This window comes from Hypomesus nipponensis, chromosome 2, assembly GCF_054491055.1.
Source record: "Hypomesus nipponensis isolate SF chromosome 2, ASM5449105v1, whole genome shotgun sequence".
Lineage (NCBI taxonomy): Eukaryota > Metazoa > Chordata > Actinopteri > Osmeriformes > Osmeridae > Hypomesus > Hypomesus nipponensis.
The window spans coordinates 14,700,593-14,722,280 of NC_140362.1; the positions used below are offsets into that span (position 1 = coordinate 14,700,593).

The 21,688-nt window shown below is 48.7% G+C and overlaps 1 protein-coding gene across 5 annotated transcripts in view; it reads left to right on the top strand.

Moving 5' to 3' along the window:
• Window positions 1–767: 767 nt before the first annotated feature.
• oxr1a (oxidation resistance 1a) overlaps window positions 768–21,688 on the top strand; it is a 38,220-nt gene continuing 17,299 nt past the window's right edge. The window contains exons 1-4 of one of the 5 annotated variants that reach the window (XM_084708002.1): window positions 768–1,081; window positions 9,282–9,364; window positions 17,036–17,143; window positions 18,399–18,512. In XM_084708002.1, coding sequence (XP_084564128.1) covers window positions 913–1,081; window positions 9,282–9,364; window positions 17,036–17,143; window positions 18,399–18,512 — 474 coding nt within the window. In that variant the 5' untranslated portion in view covers window positions 768–912. Of the gene's footprint in view, window positions 1,082–3,534; window positions 3,595–6,340; window positions 7,137–8,520; window positions 8,605–9,281; window positions 9,365–17,035; window positions 17,144–18,398; window positions 18,513–21,688 lie in introns of those variants that run through there. The other 4 variants (XM_084708020.1, XM_084708029.1, XM_084708039.1 and 1 more) reach the window with 4 other exon arrangements.

The following is a 21,688-nucleotide window of genomic DNA, read 5'->3' on the forward strand; positions in this document are numbered from 1 at the left end:
CAGGTGGAGCACTGTCTTCTGAAGACAAAGCAGAGAAACATCCATGCTTAACTAATTAACATGATGGACGCTATACAATTAGTTTTTAGTTTGTACTATCTGAACAAGAGATATTGCCATCATGTCTGAATTTCGTCAACACATTTGGATGAGGGAGGAAAATATCTGCTATTGTCCCTTTTTCCATTGAAACATTGTCTCTCTCTCTTCTTCCATCCTCCCCTACTTTCGCTCTCCCTTTCTCTCGATGAATAATGCATCACTCACTCTCTCTCCAGTTCACTACCTAAATCAGCTCCCCAATTATTAGACCTGGAAGTTCGACTCCGTCAGATTTCTCACTCCCACCCACTCATTTGGCCACAGCAAATGCCGTCCTCGCAGAGAAGGTCATCAGACACTTGAGAGATATGGGAATCCAAGAGTGCATTCATGTTGGAGGGACTGACTGTAGTGAGTGACGACAATCCCGTCAATTTATAACAGAGTAGTCTTAAATCATTTTCAATACGTTCCTTGTTGCATTTAAAACCGCCACCTTTGCAGAATGATCCCATTAATAGAATTAAGCCACGCTCAATTGTTAGTCAGTTGACACACTGGCAGTTTCAGTCATTTTTAAAGCGTTGTTCATTCAGTGTTGTTAGTCCCCAACATCGACTATAAATGCAACTTGAAACGAGCCACAGAAGCGCTGCTCTGCTGACAGGGCTATCTGCTACGCTGTTCGACACCACCCCGAGTAAAAAAAAAGTTTTGCAGTTGTTTACGTGACTTAGTTCCTGTTACTCCGACTTCCCTGAAGTTACTGGTATATCGGCTATGCAAGGCAATTGTTAGCCTACTATGTAGGGCGTTTTTTTGGTTACAAGGCAACATGCATTCCGCTATTTGATTTTTCTTTCGGTAGTTATGAACTACATTTTGTCGTTCACCGGGAGCAGCGCCCGAGCTGTCAGAGACGCTGTCTCGAGCAGAATCTGGCCCACTTCTTCCAACCAGGAGGTCGTTAAAGAATCGCCCTCGGATCAAATAAATACTTCCACACGTGGTGATATCAGCTACACCTACTTAAAAACAGGTAGAATTTTTATTTGACAACTTTCAAGCAAGCTATTTGCTTAAGTGACTGGAGTCAGTGACTATTGTGTTCCAGCTGCTGCAGCTGACACATTGCAGTTTACCCGCACGTACGCCTTTTACATTTAGGCATCTGTCACAGTTGAGCTGTTGACCACGATTCAAACACATGACCAGGAAATCTCTGCGATCTCCAACAGGTTTCTTCCGATTTACACTTACAACACGTTACCGTCTTTTTCACAGAAGTGGCTATTTCTTTTATATTCGTCCGTTTACTATAAGCCTGTATGTTATTAAATGTAGTCAAAAGGAACCAGCGTAGCAATTAACTTTATTGTGGGGGCATGTAACTCCCTAGGCATTCCAACTATTTAGTCCGTTTGCAGTAGACGTGCATGCGTAACCAGTGAGTCTAATCCCTAATAAACAGACCTATACACCTACCGTCCTCGGGGCAGACAATTATAATTACAGTGTTCTGATTGTTTTCTTCATGCAACTAACTTCAACGATGTCCAACTGTATCAGTGCACCCTTAATACATCAAATTAGTCAACTGTTTACTATCAATAAGTAAAATATATCTTATGTTAGGACACCCTTCCTCATCAAGAAACACCCCCACCATCCATCTTATCAAAATATGTCTTGTAAGATGTAAAAAAAAAAAAAAAAAAAAGTTCCAACATAATTAGTCTATCATAATTCCTGGGTGTGCAGAAGCACAGACTGTAGCCTACTTAGGGGCTCCCATCTCCTCCCTGTTCCAGTCTTGTGTACAGTCTCAGGCTCCATGTCAGCCAGGTTAATTGTTTGGCCTAATTAGGACAAGGATTAATAAGATGCACGTTCCACTGCTGCTCTGGAAACACCACTGAAGGCAGCTCAGTTCATTAGCGCTCCCACTGGCCCCCTCTCTCAGCTCCACCGTGGGGGGCGGGGGACATGGAAGGAGGGGGGGGGGGAGATGGAGCAATGGAGGCTTGTACTGGGAGATGGGGGCACACCATCAGGGGGCCACTAAAGGGAGGCTGAGGGACAGGCAGGCAGACAGGCAGGCAAGCAGATACACACGCAGGCTGACAGGTAGGCAGGCAAGTCAGCAGATTTACAAACACACACACGTACCCAGACCCCAGACAGGCCCAGAGAGGTATGCTAACTGGCCAGGCCTCAGCAGGGTCCAGCACAGTGCCCCTCCTGTCCCGGCCATGAATAATGAGCAGGACAGGACCTCTGAGAGCTTGACCCACTTACATTCACTGTGGTCGGACACAAGAGTGGACCAGGCCCAGCTCCTGGGCCCCGGTGCTGCTATGGATCGCTCTGGGCTGAGTGGGCCAAGATTACAATGAGTCGTCCATCATTAGTATTCATTACCAGAGGCTGCAGGGGACGTGGACAATCTCTGCCTGAGGCTGAGCTGTGGGAACAATAGCAGAGTGAACAATAGTATCCCCTACTTTGACCAGTCTGGTTTGAAGACTCTCTTTAATGCTTAGGTTGTGAGATTCTGTGTAAATGACACGAGAAGATGTGTTGCTAACCATCTTTCAGTCGCTGCGTGTGGGGGACTGTTGTTGTAGAACTTAGAGACACGTTTGTTCTTGCACGCTCACATCACAAGTTGCAGTGGTAGTATACGTTGGTGTGTTCATCTGCTGACTGTCATCCACCCCCCTCCACAAGAACCCCTCCAGTATATTACAAAACCACAGGGTTCTGTGCAGACATTAGCATCTACTTACGGCACATTACTTGAACCCGCCCCCTTGCTTGACCCAGCTCTGACCACAGATTGATCTGAGCAGGGTTGCAGAGTATGCGCTATTTGTTTTATGTCTGTTTAGAATAAATGCTGCTCCAAAAAAAAGAAGAAAAAAAACTGACCAGTCACAAGCTGGTGGGAAGGGGGGGCGGGGGGGGGCAATGGGCACCCTCTCCCATGGACAAGGTCAATGTCTGACTAATCAACACACACACCTATGAGCTGTTGGTTTACCTACTGCCTGAGAGACATATTCACTCTCATTCTGCCATTTATGCTCATTTTATTTATTAAATATCATACCCCCCACCCCTCCACACTTCCTTTTTTTACCGCGTTATTATTCTTGTCAGTGCCTTCCTCACAGATGTCTCAGTTAAATAGATAAAGATATGGCACTGAAGCATTCAGATGGGATTCAGACATAAACATCCTGGGTGGGTGTTGCTGCTTTAGTGAGGGAATGTTCATTTAGCTGTCAGCTCTCACCTCTCTGCCACAAGGAGAGGTCTGAAGAGATGTTCACTGACTTTGTAGCCCCCCCACTCCCATTGGACCATTTAGGATGGGTGGAGAGCTGACTGTAATGTTGGTGACACATACCAACCTAGCGCTTCTGTTGCTCGATGGCTAAAGCACAGCTGTGGTCATTCCTCCCAGCACAGCTAACGTGTCCCGACTATCCTCTGTTCCATTGGCTCCACTCAACATGTCAGAGACACTCTATCTACACTCGACTGCAGGTTTGTTAACATGCAATGACTAAGATTAGGGTCGACTGTAGTTCATTGTTCGTTGATGTTCTGTGAGGCATGTACTGTTCCATACTCTTATGTACTCTACTGTACTCTGCTGTTACTGTAACATACTGTTACACATAGCTACTGTAGGCCGTTTAGATTACACTTACAAACTGATTTTGTGTATGAGTAGCTGAGTTATGTTAGCACAGAATGGACACTAAGGTCTGTGTCTTCAGAGTGTTATTGGCTATGTGGTTGTTGACATCCAGATTTGGACAAAGCTAGCCGTATCCCAGGGCAACAGCCTCCTCCCTCTGGTCCCCTGGCTTTGCGACCTGACCCAGCAGTGTTTGTTGTTGTTATTGTAGCTGAGGTCATCACATCTCCTTGTGCTGACTCGTAACCTGAGAGGAGACGGACGATGCTACAAAGATGCAGGGTTCTCCTGTTGAACCCTGCTGATAAACCAATCAGACACTGACACTGCGGTGGTCTGTAGCACATTCAGCCTCAACAAAGCGTTACAAAACATTTATTAACGGAAACGGTAATGCTTTGAACGTCCTGTTACGGAAGTGTTGCAACTATGGAAGCCTTGCACAGCCTTTTTGTGGCAGGTTTATGCCCCTGGCCCCTGTCTTACTAGTTAGGGTTATGATTGTTAATTATTTGCTCATCGGTTTACTAGTTGATTGATTGCTTCTGTCTGATGAATTAACATCAGTGGCACTGTTCTAAAAATGGACACGGGTTGTAACGGGTTGTAATTATCGTGTGAGGGGTCAATAAGAAGCAAGCATTGTAGGCTTGACACACCAGAGAAAATATATCATCAGGCTCATCAGTTGACAGGTGGATTGATTGTGTGTTTTGTTTGATGAATTAACATCAGTGGTACTGTTGTGAAAAAAAACATCTTGTGATGGTTATATTGTGTAAAGGCATTGAGATGTTAAGATTTGAGACACATTGTTAGAATAGCATTGAAAGAAAAACAAGCAGAGCTGGTTCACTTTGAGACGCATTTGCTGTCAGTCAGCATTCCACCGTCATTATGCACACAGCAAATCACCCCTTCTACATTCAAAAGGCTGTCGATTTAAAAACCAGGAACTCACATGCACTCCAACATTGCTTAAAGTGAGACACATTATGCAGTCATCGCTCTGCTTATGTTACCTCTATTATTCCAGCCTCCACCCTCGGTTCTTGTTGCAGTGGCAATCACCAATATCGTAGCTCTCTGCCACGGATGTTGAGAGAGCAGAGCAGAACCAAAGAGTACTGTGAATACAGCATCTTAACTATTACTGAGTCTTTTTGCCTGAAACATTGCTATTGAACTGATATTTCAAGGAGACCAAGCCATGCTTCACTGTGTGGTATACTGGGCCCTTGCAAGGCTCCTCTGTGTTTTATAAAGTCCCTTAGTCTCCAGACCCATATCAAAAGGTACCGATATTGCACACAGTGCAATATCCCTCAGAGCCGATGGCAGGCTCGTGGTGTGATTAGTCTGCCTGGAGTGAGTGCTAATGAGGAAGTCTGGATGGGGGTGACACTCGCAGAGCCACTGACAGGATCAGGGTTTGATTAATTGACCTGGAGCGTGTGCTAATGAGGGGGCAGGGAAGACTGGGGGCTGTGTCTGACACAACACATATAGTTCAGTATAGCCGCTCCAGCAAAGTCCCCATAGATGGTGTTGTGGGTTGGCTAGTTTGGGTGGTGTGTATAGGCTTTGTAGAGCTGGTGTGTGTGTGTGTGCAGGTTCTGTCAAGGTGGTGGTGGTGTGTAGAGCAGTCACTGTATTCGCTGCTGTAGGAAACTGTTATGTGCTGGAGCTGGTGGGAGGGTTTGCCAAGGGAGGCTGCTGTCATCCTCTATTTCCTGTGTTTAGTGGGATAGCTCACTAGGCTAATATATATGCATTACAATGGCTTCCTGGCTGCCACAAGCTGCCAGCGCAGGTATGTCAGAGTACAGGCCACCTGGGCACTCTCCTGCTCTGTATATTCTAGCTGTAAGCATTCGGTTCTGGATAAAGGGTCTGCTGTACTGTTTGCTCTCATATCATCATGTTTTGATTAAGAGCGACAGGGAATTGGTCATAGGCAGTGGCAAGTCAAAATTCTATAACTAATCCTGTGCTTAATATAAATGGTTGTTGCTTCAACAGATCCTTCACTCGAATTTAGTGAAGTGTTGGGCTTTGGGGGGGTGTTTGAGGATGACTAAAAGACAACGTGTCCTCTCTATGCTTCCGTGTTTCCCAAGTGAACTAAAGAAAACTGTTGGCTTTAGACTAAATGTTCTTCTGAACAACTCTCTTCAGTTCTTCCAGTGTGGCCGTTGGTTATGTTGAGGAACCAGCTGATGCTCCGTGCTCAATTTATCACCGCTAGACAATCCTCTCCAATGAGTGACTTTCCCTCTTCTACTTAGTAATTGAAGGTATTAAACGAGATAATCGGTTTATGTAGTTTTGCGCCACAAGCGGCTGCTGTGGTGTGTGTGTGCGTGGGTGCGCGCGCGCGCGCGCGTGTGTGTGTAACCAAAGTTGTGTGAGGTGTCCTTGGGTGTGAGATCATTTTGTCTTTTACTGCTGATTTCATAAGCTTTCACACACACTTTAGCTTTGGTTCGAAATTTAGCACACATTCTACCCCACTCAGCCGGGTTGGACCATTACTTCTTAAAGCATTAATAAATACCTTCTCAGTCCTCATTAGGAGTCACTTCAGACGTTTTGAAATAACTGTGGGTTTTCATTTCAGTAGCTTGCCCTCAACTGAATTATTTTTGTTTAGCTGTTCAGGTTGGTATTTTGTGTTAGGATACAGCTGGTGTGACTCACAAAATGCATTTTGATATTAAAATGTTGCTTAATGGAAAAAATAGCCATACTTTTGCAACAATATTCCCAGATTCAGAGGAGAGCTCTGGATTTCTCTCGCTCTGCTGCTTTCCCCAACTCCCCCACCAATGCACACACACATGATATGCCCCTTTGCCCCTCAGTCCTCTGTCAACAAACACATTCTAGAATTTACTGAGGGGGAGAAGGCCATTAGACCGCATGCCTGCTATCTCCAAGACCTGAAGGCCTTCCCTGGCCTATCCCAATACCCATGTATTGTCATCCTCATCACGCATCCGGGGTGTAGACACAGCTCTTGTTGAGCCAGGCTCCTTGTGACCATCTCAACATGACTTTTGTTTTCACAAGACTAAGTCACAAGACCACGTCGCCCCACCAATACAGTCACCTGATATTGTTCTAGGTGCTCCTAGCTAGAATGACAGAGGAACAGTTAGTCATTTAGCTTATCCAGAGCGACTTACAGTAAGTACAGGGACATTACCCCCGAGACAAGTAGGGTGAAGTGCCTTGGTGCAGCCGGGAATCGAACTGGCGACCTTCAGATTACAAGCCCGATTCCCTCACCGCTCAGCCACCTGACTCCCCAGTTGATGACACAGAAGCTGGTGGAACAGCTTCAGTTAACCGCCTGTTCTTTTGGCAGAACGCTAGTTGACAGGTAATGTCACATCTGTGTTACGCTGTGTTACATAACATTTATATGGGAACAGACTAGTAATCCTGATTGGCTATGGCCAACGGGCAGTTCCTTCTTGCTTGTCACATCAAATGACACTCAAACGAGCCAAATAAAGAATAACGATACATATGTTCCCCACCATTTCTCATTATGAATATTTATGTAGAGCATCCTATAAATACTTGACAAACAGAACACAATGTTCTAGACAGGCGTGTGTGGTTTCTGGTAGGTGAGGAGGTGTTTTCCTGCACTACAGAGAGTTGTCTGTGAAGGCAGAGGATGTCTCCGTGTTTGTAGAGTGTGAAAGAATGCCCCTCTTTCTGGTGGCACAATCCTGGTGGTGGTTTAATTTTAGACCAAGCTCTCGCTCACTATGCAACACCCTACAGCTGCTAATGTATCCTTCTGTCCCCCCCCCCTTCTTTCTCTTTCTCTGTCTCAGCTTCTTTTCTCTCTCTCTCTCTCTCTCTCTCTCTCTCTCTCTCTCTCTCTCTCTCTCTCTCTCTCCCACTCCCTTTGTCTTCTGTCTGTCTTGCTCTCCCCCTCCTTCCCTCTCTCTCTCATATTTGTTTTAGAAGTGGGCGGCATTTTAGCTCGGTCATAACACAAGTTACCTCAGATTTCACACAATGCCAGAGTGCTGACTTGACTGGCCGTCACAAACTAGGCTGGAGACGACGGCATCGGTCGCATTGTTTTGCTGTTTTATCAACACAAACAAAGCTTCTCAACGCCTCCACTGTTAACAGTGAACTCCCAGTACCCTCAGAAAGACTTGAATAGACAGTGTCTGGCTGAGTAAGAAACAGCTTCCTACGACTATGGTACAAAGGGTCAGGGTATTTGGCAGTGTTAACCGCTACCTTAACAGCATTTACTGGGCTATCAAGTAGGAAACACCTCGCATCAGACAATATAATCCCACCAGCTATCACTAAGAAGAAGGGAAAAGAATGTGAAATATTCTGAAGATTTTCAACACAAATCTTATAACTTTCCATGTAATTTCTCTCATTTTTCATTAATGTTTTTCACAGTGCACACTGTAAACACTATCCACAAACAGATCATATATACTACCTAAACAGTGACAACCTTTCAATGACACAGTACACAGTGAGGCTGAGGTGGGATGTATGACCAAGCAAAGCTCTCCTTCCAGAACCTCTACAGTGTTCTTGAGCTACAGTCCAGTTTCTCTTTCCCTGTCTGCTTGTGTAGAGTTCATTTTACTCTAGCCCCCGACAGAAGTCAGGGTTGTACCTGAAACCTTTTTGATTCTCTCTTCCATCCCTCCCTCCCTCCCTCGTTCCTCACTGCAGCCCAGAGCCCCAGAAATAGCACGCCTGGTGAATGACTCATGTTTTTATCCGTGCCGTGAGGTGACTGATGCACAAGTGGGGAACTTGTTATGGCTGCTCCAGCTTCTGAAGAACACGCTGGGGTGTGTGATCAAATGGGGTAAAGGGTGGGTGCGGGGGTAATGTACTCTACAGCATGTTATTATTCAGTTTCTTACCGGTCTGCCACTCTTTCCCCAGTCTGCCAGCCCTGCCCTAGCCTCTTTACCTTTCCCCAACCTTTCCCAGCCACTTAGCTTCCCAGACTTAACCACACCAAACCTCATTTCTACTCACAACCACAGCTCCCCACCTTCATCCCACTCTACCCCATCTCTTCCCCATACCACATACCCTACCCCAATCGCAGCAGCCCTCTGCCTCCCCCAGTCCCTCCAACCCTCCCAGCAGCTCTCTGATGGAGGTCAGACTGCTCCGTGTTTGCTAGAGAGAGACAGACAGACAGGTGAACAGGACTGAACGCCTATCAGTGTGCTCAGCATAGGGCGAGAGTGAGTGAGAGAGAGTGAGAGAGAGAGACAGAGAGAGACAGAGAAAGAGAGAGAGCGCGCGCTCAAGAGCGAGGGAGAGAGAGCAGGAGAGGGAGAGAGAGCGAGGGGAGGAAGAGGCTCGGCTCTCACAACGCTGGCTGGCTGGCTCGTACGCTCGTCGTTGACGAATGAGCTGTCTGCCCACAGGGCTGTGGGAATCTGCGGCTTGTGACAAGCTGGGGGAGAGAGGAACATGAACGTAATGCGTACCTTGCCCCGCTTGCTTTCAGATACCGGCCAGAAGAAGACCCCAGAGAGGAAGGATGGGAGACGCATGTCCTTCCAGAGACCCAAGGGGACCATCGAATACACTGTGAGCAACAACCACATTGCTGTCTCGAGTCTGTCTGTGTCTGTCTGTCTTTCTCTCTCTCTCTCTGTGTGTCATGCTGCTTGATCTGCCGTCCTCGCTGTCGCTTGCCTAGCTGCTGCCGTGGTAGCGCTGATGCTGACGGGGTTGAGGAAGCCTGCACGGCTCTGCCCTGCTCGCACGCTCGTCAGCTGGATGTAGCTGGATGGTGGAGCGATTAGTGTCTGTGCCTCCGTATAGCACGTGTGCCCTGTTGGATGTCTGTTTACATTGAGGACAGTGTGTCTGTAGGTCTGTGTTGGATGTCTGTTTACATTGAGGACAGTGTGTCTGTAGGTCTGTGTTGGATGTCTGTTTACATTGAGGACAGTGTGTCTGTAGGTCCTTGTTGGATGTCTATTTACATTGAGGACAGTGTGTCTGTAGGTCCTTGTTGGATGTCTGTTTACATTGAGGACAGTGTGTCTGTAGGTCCTAATTAGCAAAAGGTCTTCTAGCTATACACTCTATCTGTGCACTAATGGTAAGCTGTAGCACATAGCACCATGTGTGTCTTTACGTGTGTGTGTGTGTGTACGTGTGTGTGTGTTTTTTCCGTTTGTGTGGGAACTGCCAGTGAACCTACGTGTTATCGGCTGAGAGATAATCAAGTTTCTGTGGGTTGGCAGAATGGGGGTCTGTTTGTCGGTTGGTACCGTGTTGTCTCCTCTCAGACAGAATTCCAGCACAATGACCTTCCAGAAGCTCTGTCATTTCTATTGATTTGGCGTATCTGTGTTGGGGAAAGAGGCGGGGGGGGGGGGGGGAAGGAAGGAAGGAAGGAAGGGACAAACATGGAAGAAAAAGAGAGAGAGAGAGATATCCTCCAGTACCATCTGAAAATGGTGTCTGAGCAGCGTCTGGTTGTGCTCTTGAAATGACCCTCAAATCCAGCTGCAGTCGAGCGGCTTCTCCTCTCTTCGCCGTGGCAACAGCGGAGAGCGGGACGACCGCGCCTGGTCGTTGAGGAAGGGAACGTGGAGGGACGGAGGATGGAGGGAGGAGGGAAAGATGTAGAGAGGGAGGCAGAGAGGGTTGGAAACAGGAAGCGAGGGCGGGAGAGCAGAGAGAGAGAGGGTGGTCACGGCTATTAATTAGACACTACATCGATTCCAGCCTCGTTTGATAACATGTCTAAGCGTCCAGCTACAATTTCTCTCCCTCCACTCATCTCCATCTGTCCTGATAATTGTGCCTTTTTCATCCAACCCTCGACTTTCCCACATAGTATTTCTTTTTAGCTTCAAGACAGATGCTATTCAGAGTATCTCCCTTAACTCGCGCACACATGCGCGCACGCTCAAATACGCATTCCTTCCCTCGGTCACCTGTGTGTCTGCGCACAGCAGGGTGATTGACAAGGCACTTGGCTGAGGTATGAGAAGCGTCCAATGTTACGACAGGATATTTGTCAAAGCACGAACAGTTAGTCAAGGCCTTGGTTTGGGGTGAGGTGGGAGTGGGACTGAGCCAAGAAAGGGATGGAGGGAGGAAGCGGGTAATGGGGGAGGGGGGGGGGGGGGGGGGGGGTTCATGAGGGAGAGGATAGGAGAAGGGCCACAGAGAGGTGACGGTGGATAAACAGTAGATTTAGAGGAAATATGCTCATATCTCCCTCACCCAGCACGCATCTCCCCCACCTCCCAGGCATCTCTCCCTCTCTCTTTCTCTTTTTCTCCCTCCCTCCCCTCTAAGCTTCTGCATGGCTGATGTTGTGATGGATGGAGAGGCTGCTGCCAATGATTGTGTACAGTGAGACTGACGGAGCATGCTGAGGCTCTGAGCCTTGGAGTGTTCAAGGCAGTGGGGCTATTACTGTGGGCCTCCCCTCTTCTCCCTTCCCCTCCCCTCCCTCTTCTTCCTTCTCCCTCCCTCCTCTATCCTCCCTTCCCCTCTCCGCCCCTCCCTCTTCTCTCTCCCTTCTCTCTCCTCCCTTCCCCTCCCTCTCCCCCCTCTTGTCCCTCTCTTTCCTCCCTTCCTCTCCCCTCCCTCTCCTCCCTCTTCTCCTTCCCTTCTCTCTCCACCCTTCCCCTCCCCTCCCTCCCTCTCCTCCCTCTTCTCCCTCCCTTGTCTCTCCTCTTCTCCCTCCCCTCCCTCTTGTCCCTCTCTCTCCACCCTTCCCCTCCCTCTCCTCCCTCTTCTCCCTCCCTTCTCTCTCCTCCCTTCCCCACCCCTCCCTCTCCTCCCTCTTCTCCCTCCCTTCTCTCTCCTCCCTCCCCCACCCCTCCCTCTCCTCCCTTTTCTCCCTTCCTTCCCTCTCCTCCCTTCCCCTGTCCTGCCCTCCCCTGGCCTCGCTCTGATCCTCCTGTCCTCCCCTCTCCCCACTCTCCTCTATCTTCCAGTTAGACACGTGCAGAAGCATGTTTTGCTGATTGAGAACCGACTTTATCTCGACCCCCCCCCCCCCCCCCCCCAGAACGGTTTTTAACTGCCTCGTGCCCACAGGAAAGACGGCCCTCGTTGCCTTGTTGATAGAATCTCTGCTCCTTTTATTATCTTTGAGAAATAAGGCCCAACAGCTGCACCCCATCTGCCCAGACATAGATAACGCCCGCTCAGACCAGCCACCCATTGTCTGTGCAATTAAAAAGCTGTTAAAATTCCTGGGTGGAAGAGAGTGAACAGAAGAGAGGGGACAGCTAGATACAAGGACAGGGTGAGACAGAGAGGATGTACAGATAGACAGGAGGGAAGAAAAGATCAATGTCGAGAGTGAGAGAAAGAAATAGGACTAGGACCAGACCAGGGATATAGTCTAGCCCCAACTATTCTATTTGTAATACTGTAAAACATCAAAGATGGTCTTTTGAATTCTATTTTGGATCCTGTTTGGGTAATGGTTTAGGGCTTTACCTTGGGGCTTGCTGTCTTTTGCTAAGAGGACAGTCACAGATACTGTTTGGGATCTGGTAGCAGTTTCTCCTCATCATTTCCTCCTTCCCCTCTCCTCTGGATTCTTCCCACAACTCTCTCTTCTTTCCCCTTCCCGCTCCTCTCCCCACTCTCCTCACCTTTTCTATCCCCTCCCTTCCTCTCTTCTCTCATGGCCTTTACATTAGCAAAATGCATGTGGGAGATGAATGGCATGTTCTTCCCTTCCATCAACCGCCTAAATGCCAGCAGACAAAGGCTAGACATCAGATCCACTGTAACAGCACTTAGTAAGGCAAGCTTTCCCTAGATATAGTGACAGGGCCATGAAAAGTCTGCATGCAGACTATATCATAAACCTGTGTGTGTGTGTGTGTGTGTGTGTGTAACAAGGATGAGTCACCAGAGGGAACAGCAATAGAGATCTGCAGCATCCCTCTGACAATCATTCCTCTGATTGCATTAAACTCTACTGGAGGACCCTGAATGACTCCCACTGTTTGTGTGTGTGTGTGTGTGTGTGTGTGTGTGTGTGTGTGTGTGTGTGTGTGTGTGTGTGTGTGTGTGTGAGTGTGTGTGTGTGTGTGAGTGATGAGGCTCTGTCAGTCACCAGTACCGTCTGATACCATCTAGTGAAGAGTAGATCAGAGCAGTGGTCACAAGAACAGGAAACAGCAGGGACGACTCCCTTTATGAAGTCATTTCCTGTGAGACTGGTCCTCTTATGAGGTCACTTCCTGTGGGACTGGTCCTCTTATGAAGTCACTTCCTGTGGGACTGGTCTTCTTTTGAAGTCACTTCCGGTGGGACTTAAAATCAAACAACACTCTGCACTGGAACCTGGTAGGTTATTGAAGATGTGTTCTGAACAAACACAGGTCAGAAACGATAGTGGAAGATTCCAGACAGCCCCGTGCACAACTGTGTGAAACCTTAGTGTTCTTTGTGAAACCCAATTGTCAAAATACAAAATGTTCTATTCAGCAACATTTAGACAGTAGACTCTCTCTCTCTCTACATTCTGTCAGCTGTTCGAGAACACAGAGGAATAGTTCCAGTGTCAGGTGATCGACAAGGACGCCGGCGCCATACACCGCATACCATTAGGGGAGCGACGACAGCGTCACCATGGCAACTGTCATGCTAAAAGCTGGGCTCCATCATCGAGCCAACAGAGCTACGAGACTCTTTTATGCCCGATTAAACCATTAGCAGCCCGTGGTATTATTATCGGGCTGATGACGCACTCAATGCAAAACTATTTAGCTAGTCCAATGATTTTTTAACATTTTTATATATATATCGTTTTCCCACTGATGTGTCTGCTTCTCTGTCCAGTGATTCACGTAGAATCTCTCACAAGACGGTGATGTGGAAATAAGACGTTGTCTTAGCACAGCTCCAGAAAAGTCCCCCTTTACATAACTGCCTTGTTTATTGTTTGTCTGTCTTGTTGAGACAGGGTCTAAACGGGCATGCCATCACTGACAGAAAACATACATGTTCTGATGTTTTCTGTCCAAGTAAGACATGGGAGTCATACTCTGCATGGAGCTAGTCACTGGCTGACTGTCCTTTATGTGTGAGTTTGTCCTCCCGGTCAGCTAGACAGGCAGTCTGACAAACCGACCGACCAGTCTCTCCCCCGGGAACAATGTGTCCATCTCCTCTCACCTTCCTCCTCTCCTCTGCCTCCTCCTCCTCTCCACCTTCCTGTCACCTTCCTGCTCTCCCCTTCCCCATCCCCATCTCCCCCCCTCCCCAATTGTCATTGACGAGTCTCTGGAGACAGTATCCCCCCCTTCCTCTGCTCAGGTAATTCAGTTACAGACAGTGCCTGTTACACCGTGATCAATAGTCCCCTCCACCAGCCAGCTGGCTGCTGGGCTCTATAGGTCATCTGTCTTTAAATAGAGAGACGGACGCTCATGAAATGTCTCTTATGAAAGCCGTCACAGTTAAACAGCTCCCCCTCCAATGGCGCACCCCCCCCCCCCCAAAAAGCACCTTGAAGGGTTTTGACACACATGACTCCCTCGCGAATGTTCTTCGGTGTAATTGTCCTATGGGAAACAGCTCGGTATACTGGAGTACTGAATATAAACAGTCCTTGGTTGGCTTGGTAGCCGATGGCGGGCCGTGGTGCACAGGGATAGCGGATCGATGCCGTGTGCTGAACCAGGCTGGATGAAAGGCTACAGAAGCCTGGAGGCCACGCTGGATATTGAACCGTTCTGTTCCCAGCGGACCGCAGAGGGGAAAACTTTTTGCCGCCCCGCGAGGCCTGGTTCTGTTCCACCCCCAGTCTCACTGAAGCGGAATAAAAGCATCAAGAATCCGCAGACGATGGAAAAGAAATGTGTGTGTATATATATATATTTACAATTTCTGTGGCTTGCAGTCATCAACATGGTTTAGATGTGGCAGTTTGCTTTCTGTCATATTACCCAGCACGGTACTAACATCCCACTTGGTTGGATGAAAGCGCAGTTACGATTTTTAAGGCCCGTTCTGCAGTCAGCAGAAGATGGAAGGCTGAAGGATGATTGTCTGTCATGGTGGTGGTGACAGTTCTCTGTCTGAAGCCCCCTCACAATGTCCACGACAGGGGATCCATCAACATGATATGCTGGGCCAGTCTAAATAAAGCCATGTCCCCTGTTCTGTTTCACTACTGTTGCATCACAGATCAATCTCCGGGCTCCTCACAGCTGATGTTTTCAGACACACAGTGGTTAATGGTCGCCTGCTGAACTACGAGGAGAGATCCGGAAGTCTCCGTTTGAGCGTGGTGGTGCTCGCCGTTTGTTTTATGAGGTTGTTGTTTTATGAATAATCTCAGCACTGTGGTTTATTAATTTATCCGACGCAACAGCTGCACATTAGCGAGAGCAAGCTATTAAAAGCACATATTGATTTATGAAGGACAATCTCCCTTCGAACTGACTTTGAAAATGATCAAATTAGCATTCAATCATGCTTGATCAAATTAAATCATCTCTTCAGACAGCTGTTTGCAGTCTTCTGTAAGAAAAGTTACATCAACTGAATATACTTCATCAGAACCCTGATGTTTGCAGAGTAACCATGGAGACTTACAACAATTGTGGCTCATGGCAGCTTGAATAGTTCCTAATGGTTGACAGCTTGGAGCACGTTTCGAGAGGGCTGTGAATTGGTGGGATGAAGGGTCAAAGACGGTTTTGCTTAGCGCTTTTTGCTCCTTTAGTAAACAAGAGACTGATTGGATGTGCTGTTCACTGGAAGGATGTCTGGTGCAGTTGTGTATTTGTGTTGTCTATTTGTTTCGTGCGATTCGTGTGTCACCTAGCTATTTGACAGTTGCTAAGCTTCTTCTTTGTGGGTTTCCTCCTCTTCCCCTTTATGTGGTATTCAGAAATAATTATTTTGGGTGCCATGCGATTACCCTGGGCACAATGACTCTGAGCTGCATGTGTGTCATTTGCTGAATATCCTGATTTAAATGTCTGTCCGCTGTTCCCCTGCGTAGCCACCTGCTCGTGTTTGTGAGTATGTCTGTGTTTCTGTCTATCTGTGTGCAAGAATATCCTACAGGAGGGAAGCTGTCACCTCAAGATTTGGCTGTAGCTGACATTCGTCCTTGTTTTTATGGAGCTGTGAACACGCCCGCCCGCACACACACACACACACACACACGGCTCTGGAGGAGACAGCTGAGCCAGGCCCATGACTGTTTCACTGAAACCCACTGCACCATTATCCCTAATTATACAGCTCACAGTCACAGTCTTTCATGCACACAAACACAGGTACACACAAACACACGCATACACATACGCACACACACACTAGGAAAACTTAACATCCCTGTCATCCCTGTTTGGAAAGCAGCTTCCCCTAGGACGTGTTAGTGAGCAGTAAAAGCCAGTCAGTGCTGGTTGCGTCAGGTGCACCTGTGCCAGCCCGAGGGGTACAACCTGGCAGCACGTGACATAGATGGGTACAGGTGTCATCTGAAGGTGGCCTGGCTCTCTGCCAACCAAACACACCGTACCTCCTCTATGGGCTTGTTAAAACTCGGCGGGGACATGTTTTGTTACAGACGAAAAGGTTTCGAGAAACAATAGCCAATAACGACAAAGCAGAAACTGTTTTTTAGAAATGTGTCCACATTCATGGAACACTTTTTTTTTTTACACATGCATTTCTCAGCATTTTTTTGTACGTAACACCCATTCAGAGCCTACCCAAAAAGTGTAAGCCTCATGCTGAGTACATGTTAAAGAAGCAGTGTAAACGCAGTGAGCCTGTGTGTGTGAAGGGTGAGCTGGGAATGATGGAAACACGGTGTTCAGCACACTCGGCACAAGCGACTCCAGAACAGACGAGTCCTCCTCGGCTATGTCCTCCACTGACGAGTGGTGAACACGATACACCCCTCTGGCCCTACTGACATCCACACAGGCAGCCTCCTCCATGCTGTCTTTTCGTGAGAAGAGAAGGCCACACATCTCCAATAGACCCAGAGAAGAAGTCGGAGGGAGGGAGGGAGGGAGGGAGGGAGGGAGGGAGGGAGGGAGGGAGGGAGGGAGGGAGGGAGGGAGGGAGGGAGGGAGGGAGGGAGGGAGGGAGGGAGGGAGGGAGGGAGGGAGGGAGGGAGGGAGGGGATATCTTCTCTGGGGGTGGTCTGGCCCAGGCCCAGAAGTCCAGTACGAGTCCCGACCCAGGCCCTGGAACATGAGTGATATCCTGTACTTGTCTTTGTTTTGTCTTGCGGTACAGGTGGAGTCGCGGGACACGTTGAACAGCATTGCGCTCAAGTTTGACACGACACCCAACGAGCTGGTTCAGCTGAACAAGCTGTTCTCCAGAGCAGTGGTGCCTGGCCAGGTGTGGACCCCTGCCCCGCGTCCGTCCTCAGCCACCTCTCATCCAACTACTTGGCTCTTTCTCTCACACACGCACGCACACACACATACACACACTCTCTCCATCACTGCAATCGCACGCTGCTCATCGCATGCATCTTCCGCCACACACTGCTCCGTCGCTTGTCAATGGCCCCTTTATCGGTGTGACTAACCACTAACTAACCAAGCACGAGGACTTCCTCTTGAGTCCCGACATCCGCCGTGTCACGGTCAACACGGTGTTTCGTCTCAGAGACCCGAGACGTCTGTCCTGCAAAGTGAAAGTTGCGTGTGACGTAGGCCGTCTCTCCATGGTGTCCTCAATGTTAAGGGGGACCCTTTAAACGCTCCGTGTTCGTGGCACCGTGTCTGTGCCAGTTGGTCTCTCCCTCTCCCTCCTGGCATAACGACAAAATCCACTCGGTAACGAGGGAGTTCCGGAGAGCGATTAGTACCTCCCCTCAGGGTGACCAAGGGAACCACCCCCAGCCATTTGAACACGTCAGCCAGCCAGCCGTTTAACGACACAGCCAGCTGTCCAGGCAGCCAGGAGCACAGTCATCCAGACTGCAAACCAGTTGATCAGACAGTCAGTTTTCCTGTCTCTATTCCCTTTGTCAGCCAGCCAGCCTGTCATCCAGCCAGCCAATTGTTAAGCCAACCAGACAATCATCCAGTCAGCCAGTCAGCCAGTCAGTCATCCAGTCAGCCACCAAACAGCTCACCACTAAGTGATTACTGAAGCGTTTCAGATTGAACACACTCCCCTCTTAAAATTCCCTGGCCGTTTGAGAATCTCTTAAGAGGGCAAGAGGTCTGAAGTACTCCCACCTGGACCTATAATAACATGGTGCACACATACACACTTACACACAAACACACACATTCAGAGAACAGCACCCCAGCATGAGAGAACAAGATCCTTCTGCATGTGTACCTACGAGCTGCACAACCCACATGAAGATATCTTGTATGGTATTTTCACTGTCCCCTTCTTCCCTGTCCTGTTTGTTGTCTGTGATTGATATTAAGTTACCTACACAATTACATGTTATCAATCCTATGCATGCATGGGGTTATACAGTGTGCGTGCATGTGTGTGTGTGTGTATATGTGTGTGTGTGTGTGTGTGTGTGTGTGTGTGTGTATGTGTGTGTGTGCACACGTGTTTGTGTATGTGTGTGTTTGCACAATGGCCAGGCCTGTGTCAATACAGCCATGGATTGTGTTTGCAGGTTCTGTACGTTCCTGATCCTGAGTACATATCCAGTGTGGGAAGTTCCCCCTCCCTCAGTCCTGTCAGCCCTCTGTCTCCCACCTCCTCAGAAGCTGACTTAGAGAAGGTGACGGTATGTTGACCACCTGCACCTAGAGTCCGCTCGCACACACCCCCACGCATCATGCACACACACACGCATCATGCACAGACACACGCACGGACGCACACATGCACTGGGCAACACCGTCTCATGCATGAGTTCATATCCACACGCTATTCTCCAAAGCTTAGCTCCGCAAACATAACGCTCATGGACGTGCACAAACTCACGCTGCACGCACATGCACAAACAGACGTGCGTTTTGGGCACACACGTGTCCACACAGTGTCACATCCTCAGTCCGCACGTCTGAATCCAGACTTATCGCTGAGTACTTATTCTTCTATTAAGGAATCCAACAGAAAACTGCAGCCCCTTGTTCAAACCTGTCTGGAGGACATTACTGTCAGCAGGGAGTGTATTGGGAGTGTATTAACATGAGGGCTAGGCTTTAGGCTGTGAGGTTAAGACAGTCTTGTTCTAGTGTGTAACCAGGTTGGTGTGCAGCAGGGAAGGACAGGAGGGAGCAGGTTTGGTTGGGCAGGCGAGCTGCAGATGCCGTTTTTGTGGTCCTCTCCAATGGACGACCTTCCTCTACAAACCACTATAGAACCAGGCCTTCTCTGATTGGCATCCTCTCCTCTGTCTGTTAAAACGTCTCGTTCACCCCATGTGACCCCCCCCCCTCCCCCCTCCCCCCTCCAAGAAAAATAACTGGTCTCCATGGCAACCTGATTCCATTTGATTTTTCTTCTTCTCTTTTTTCGGGGGGTCGCCTTATCAGAAAATGGTGCCGCCGTTGGGCAAACCAGCTGCTTGGATTCCCATCCATTGAAAAACTCTCCCTCTATCCCCCCTCTGTCTCTCTCCCTGCCAGAATGAAGGCCTGTTCATTTAGCAACGTTACGAATCTATTTAGGTCACGGCCGGGAAAACAGAGGCACATTTCTCGTCTGTATAGGGAGAAGGATGAGCCGGGCAGAGGGGCGCTGTGACTGCGGAGAGATTCAGCCTTTTAAAAATGACTCTCCCTCCCATGCTTAGGCCCATTACTAAAGGCAGCGACTCATTCACTCAGACCAGAAGCAAGGGTGCAATTATTGAGAACTTGTTCTAGGGCAAGGGTAAAATGACTGCACCGTGTGTGTCTGTGCGTGTATGGAAGAGGTGTTCAGGGCTGCATTTAGGTGCTAGTCTAATTTGCAAGTGAGAGGAAGGAACAGCCCACTTCCTCTGCTTATTTTAGAGACGCTGCCAAGCTTTTAATTACCAAGCTCTCTTTCTGTGGACTCTGTGTACCGTATACAAGGACATTTCTGGAAGGAGATTTGCCTCTGTGTACTGTATATTACAGCAATGCACCCACACCACAAACGTGATATCTCTTTCCTGGAGAAAGAGAAAAGTGTTTTCCTTCTGTTTTTCCCTCTGTTTCTCCTTCCTAGTTGGACATTAAAGTCACGGCGACTTTCGTGTAGAGAGGCAGTCTGTCAGTCAGTGATGACATGGTCTCGGCAACGTGGCCTTTCAGAGGGTCAGCCGTGTTGTTGTGGATATGAAGAGCGTCAAAGGTCACATCTGTGACATCTAAATGGTCAAGTAGCAGATAGATATTTCTTATAGCCCTGTCGGGTGGTACAGCCAACAGAGAGATCACATCTCGCCTGGCTGACCGTCGTCATTCGTCTATCTGGCAGGGTCTAGCTGAGTCTGGTCAATCTGGCTGCGGCTAGCTGGGTCTGCCGTGTCATCTGGGTGGGTGGACATGTCCTCTGTCCTCCAAACTCTGGCTCGAGCTCTGGACTCTCCCCTATGCTCCGCGCCGTGCCCAGACAAGCTGGCACCGCCTCGTCTCCTGCCCTGACCCTGCCTCCCTTGCTCCAGCCCTGTCCCTGCCTCGCTCCCTCGCTCCAGCCCTTCCTTCCTTCCTGCGTCCCTCCCTTCATGCCTTCCTTTTTTCTTCGGTTCCGTGAGCAGCAGTGGGCTAAAATTAGGGTGGAGAAAGTAGAACCAGTGTAAATTACCCGCTGATCCCAACTTGTGCCAACGAGACCAAAGTCATCTGATTCATCTGTTTCAACCTTGCCAAGAGCCCCACCTCTAGAAACCATCAGGTGTCTGTGCACACACCAACACACACACACACACACACATGCCACCTGCCTCTGTAATGGTAAAAATACATTGACTTTCGGTTTTATAATCTATTTTGTGACAGAAAACATCCACTAGGGGGAGCAATACATCCTAGGGCATCCTGTTACGGCATTACAAACCAAACGAAAACTGTGTTATGTCTAGAAACACAATACACACTATACCTGTTGAAGATTGAACGCATTAGCAGATACATGTTGGTATTTGACCAAAGCATCAAAGGGTAAGGCTGAAAATCAGAGGTATCTATTCATCCCCCCACCCGCCCTCTCCCAGAAGGCAGCATCAGCCACTAAGCCCCCAGCCTCAGGCTAAATATCGCATTCCTCCATTCCTCCATTCCTTCCCTCCTCAATCCATGTGTCCTGCTTCCTTGTCCAGCAGTCTCAAAGGGAACGACCCGTAAATCCTTCTCCTCCTACGACATTCAGACAGAAGACCTGAGGAGAGGAGATGGGGGAGGGGAGGAACTGAGGAGGGGCTTCCAGCCCCAGTTCACTCGCCACTGGGGTGGATTACTGTGGGGCTCCGCTCCCCCCCTTTCCAAAGCCTCCATAGATAAGCTCCAGATGGCCCACACCCTCCATGCTTCAGCGGCTCTACACACACACACACACACACACGTGCCCATGGACGCACGTGCACACACACACACAGATCACTGTTCTGCTTTGATCTCGAGATTTTCTATTCAGGTGCCTACCACAACCTCTGACACAGAGCACCTTGTCTGCAAGGTCACAGGACGAGAGTGAGGAACATCCCAATTCGGTTGCTAGGGTTGAGAATTCCAGGATTGTGTTGCTATGGTCAGGGGCTCAATCCCTGACAGGTCAGTTGCGTGTGTTGTGCTAGAAGGAGACTAGCCCTCGGTTCCTGGTTTGACACAGTAGAAATCTGTCTTTGTGTAGTGCACACGATAGACTAGGCACCGATGTCAGAACGTCACATGGTTCATCGATTCTATGTAGAATTACGATGCAGAATCAATATGGCCCAATCGTCATTGATGCCCCATCGTCCTGATGTTGGGTTGATCGTTAGCGTTT